General features: G+C 41.4%; 1 protein-coding gene across 1 annotated transcript in view; it reads left to right on the plus strand.

Moving 5' to 3' along the window:
- The window catches only part of LOC123060010 (repressor of RNA polymerase III transcription MAF1 homolog), a 4407-nt gene extending 2422 nt beyond the window's left edge, over positions 1-1985 (plus strand). The window contains exons 5-11 of the mRNA XM_044482570.1: positions 316-389; positions 485-547; positions 884-971; positions 1174-1236; positions 1312-1391; positions 1490-1561; positions 1650-1985. Of these exons, the coding sequence (XP_044338505.1) occupies positions 316-389; positions 485-547; positions 884-971; positions 1174-1236; positions 1312-1391; positions 1490-1561; positions 1650-1731 (522 nt within the window). The 3' untranslated portion in view covers positions 1732-1985. The remainder of the gene's footprint in view (positions 1-315; positions 390-484; positions 548-883; positions 972-1173; positions 1237-1311; positions 1392-1489; positions 1562-1649) is intronic.
- Positions 1986-2283: the final 298 nt, after the last annotated feature.

Raw genomic sequence — 2283 nt, forward strand, 5'->3', positions numbered from 1 at the left:
GGGCGCTTTGGACGCCTAGGCACCCAAAGCGGTCGATTTTCCAAAGCGGAGGGGGAGCGCTTCGACGCCTAGGCGTCGCCTTAAGGACGCTTTAAAAACATAGGAACTATATAAATGTGTATATGCTAAAATAATAATAATAATTGTTTTCAATGTTCTGTATGACCTTTCCCCCCATGAGCATCTTATTCTGAAAGATTAGCATATCATGCCTTTGAAAGGTATCATGTTTGGTTTTCCATCCTTACCAAAATTTATGCGTCTGAGCATGCCAGCGACAATCTCTGCCATTTAACTACTCTGTTGCACATTCAGATTCTTGATTACCTCGGCAAATCTTCTGATAGTGATCCTCCTTCACCTGTGGAGCATTTGTCTTGTAGATCTAGGTAAGCATTTGTCTGATAGTGATCCTCCTTCACCTTTGTTTTGCACATTTTATGTTTAATTAGCCTGATACCTTTTTATCTTGTGTTTATTCCAGCCGGAAAACGTTGATATATCTAGTTCTCACTCTTGGCCATATGTATCCAGATTATGATTTCAGGTAATTTTTGTGTTACATGGAGTGTGTTCTGTATAGTCTGGGAGGAAGGATAATGGGTAATGTCATACTCAGCTTTTTTTGGGCGATATGGCAACCCGCTATTGTCCTTTCCAACCAGCCTGAGGGGGTGTTGTCAAATGGCATGACAAACGGATTAATATTCGTTGCTCTTTTGAGCTGAGAGTTCAATTCTCTCCATTTCCCTTGAACATGTTGGTATTTTACAGAGCCGTACCTTTCTTAAGGTCTCCTTACTGTTATGCGACACTTGCATGATGGGATGACCTTCAGATTAAATTTAACATCCTCTTTGTCAACATCTGTTTCGCTTAGCAGTGCTGTTCGGGCACACCTATTCTTCAAAGAAGAAGACATGGAAAGTTTCAAGCAGATGCTAGACAACTACTTATCGGAGGCTTCTAGGGTAATGCTTTCACGCGTTCCATGAATTTTACTCTTGGTCGATAAACATGTTTGTAAACATACACAAATAAGTTATGGAATGTAAAAGTGAAATTTATAGTTGCAACTATGTTTTCACTCAACTGCTCAACTTACAAATGATACTGAGACTGTTTTCCACCCACCTGTTCTATATGCTTAACCTGAATCGGACTATTGTTCAGCTCTGGGCAGCAAGAAATGAAGGCAGTTCACTTCTGGACAGTATGACTAAAGCTATTGATGAGGTGTGCATCAGTAAATGCTTAGTTCAGAAAAGTCAGCAGTCCTGTATTCTACGTTTACACATTATTTTGTAACAGGTTATCAAAATCAGGGAGTGTGACATCTACAGCTACAACCCAGACTCTGACGGAGACCCATTTCTAGAGAAAGGGGCCATGTAGGGCAATCTTATCCACGGAAACCATGCTTGAATTGAACTTAAAAGCATTTTGAAGGATACTCTAATGTGTAAATGGCATTCTGTTTTGCTTGCAGATGGTCGGTCAACTTTTTCTTCTACAACCGGAAGCTAAAGCGAGTAGTGAGCTTTCGCTGCTGCTGTACTAGGTATGTGCACGCCTTTTTCTTATGAAGAACACTGTATGAGGAGTTCTGAAACTACATCAGTCACTGATAAGTTGCTGTACCACCACAGCAAATTTGCAGGAGATGACTTCCTTGCTGGTGCACTCTCAGATGGCGAGGAGGAAGATGCGTTGATCGACATGGACATATGACTGACTCGGTTCGGCTAGGAACATGACCAACCAACCAGTGTGACCTGTTTGTGTAATATACAGCTCGTATGGCGACAGTTCCCAGTAGGAAACTACGTATGGCGGCAGTTCCCTCTAGGAACTTTTGTAGCTTGACTTTGTCTGTCTGTTTGGAGAGCATACACTTTTGGCCTCTGTTATTATCGTCCATGTTTGTAGATACAAGATTTAACTTCAGTCTGCCAAATTTGAACTGGCATAGTTTGTCCCTTGAATTTGAACCATTCTCTGTACTTATCCAGTTGCTATGTGGTTGCTGACATGCTCAGATCAACAGGGTTAAGAAGTGTTCAGAAAGCTGGGGGACTTAAAGTAGTCATGGATTCATACTGGACCTCGGAAGTGCTTCTATTGCTTTAAGAGGAAAATAAGCCATACCACATTTGTGGTGGTTAGGGTTTAACCCAATTACATTTGTTACTTATTCAAAGGAAGGATTGACCCATTTGATCAGCCAATGAATAGTAGGGACAGTGATATCTCCTTGTCGTTGTGGAGTCAGTTTTCCGTCAA

Source organism: Triticum aestivum, chromosome 3A, assembly GCF_018294505.1.
Source record: "Triticum aestivum cultivar Chinese Spring chromosome 3A, IWGSC CS RefSeq v2.1, whole genome shotgun sequence".
Taxonomy (NCBI): domain Eukaryota; kingdom Viridiplantae; phylum Streptophyta; class Magnoliopsida; order Poales; family Poaceae; genus Triticum; species Triticum aestivum.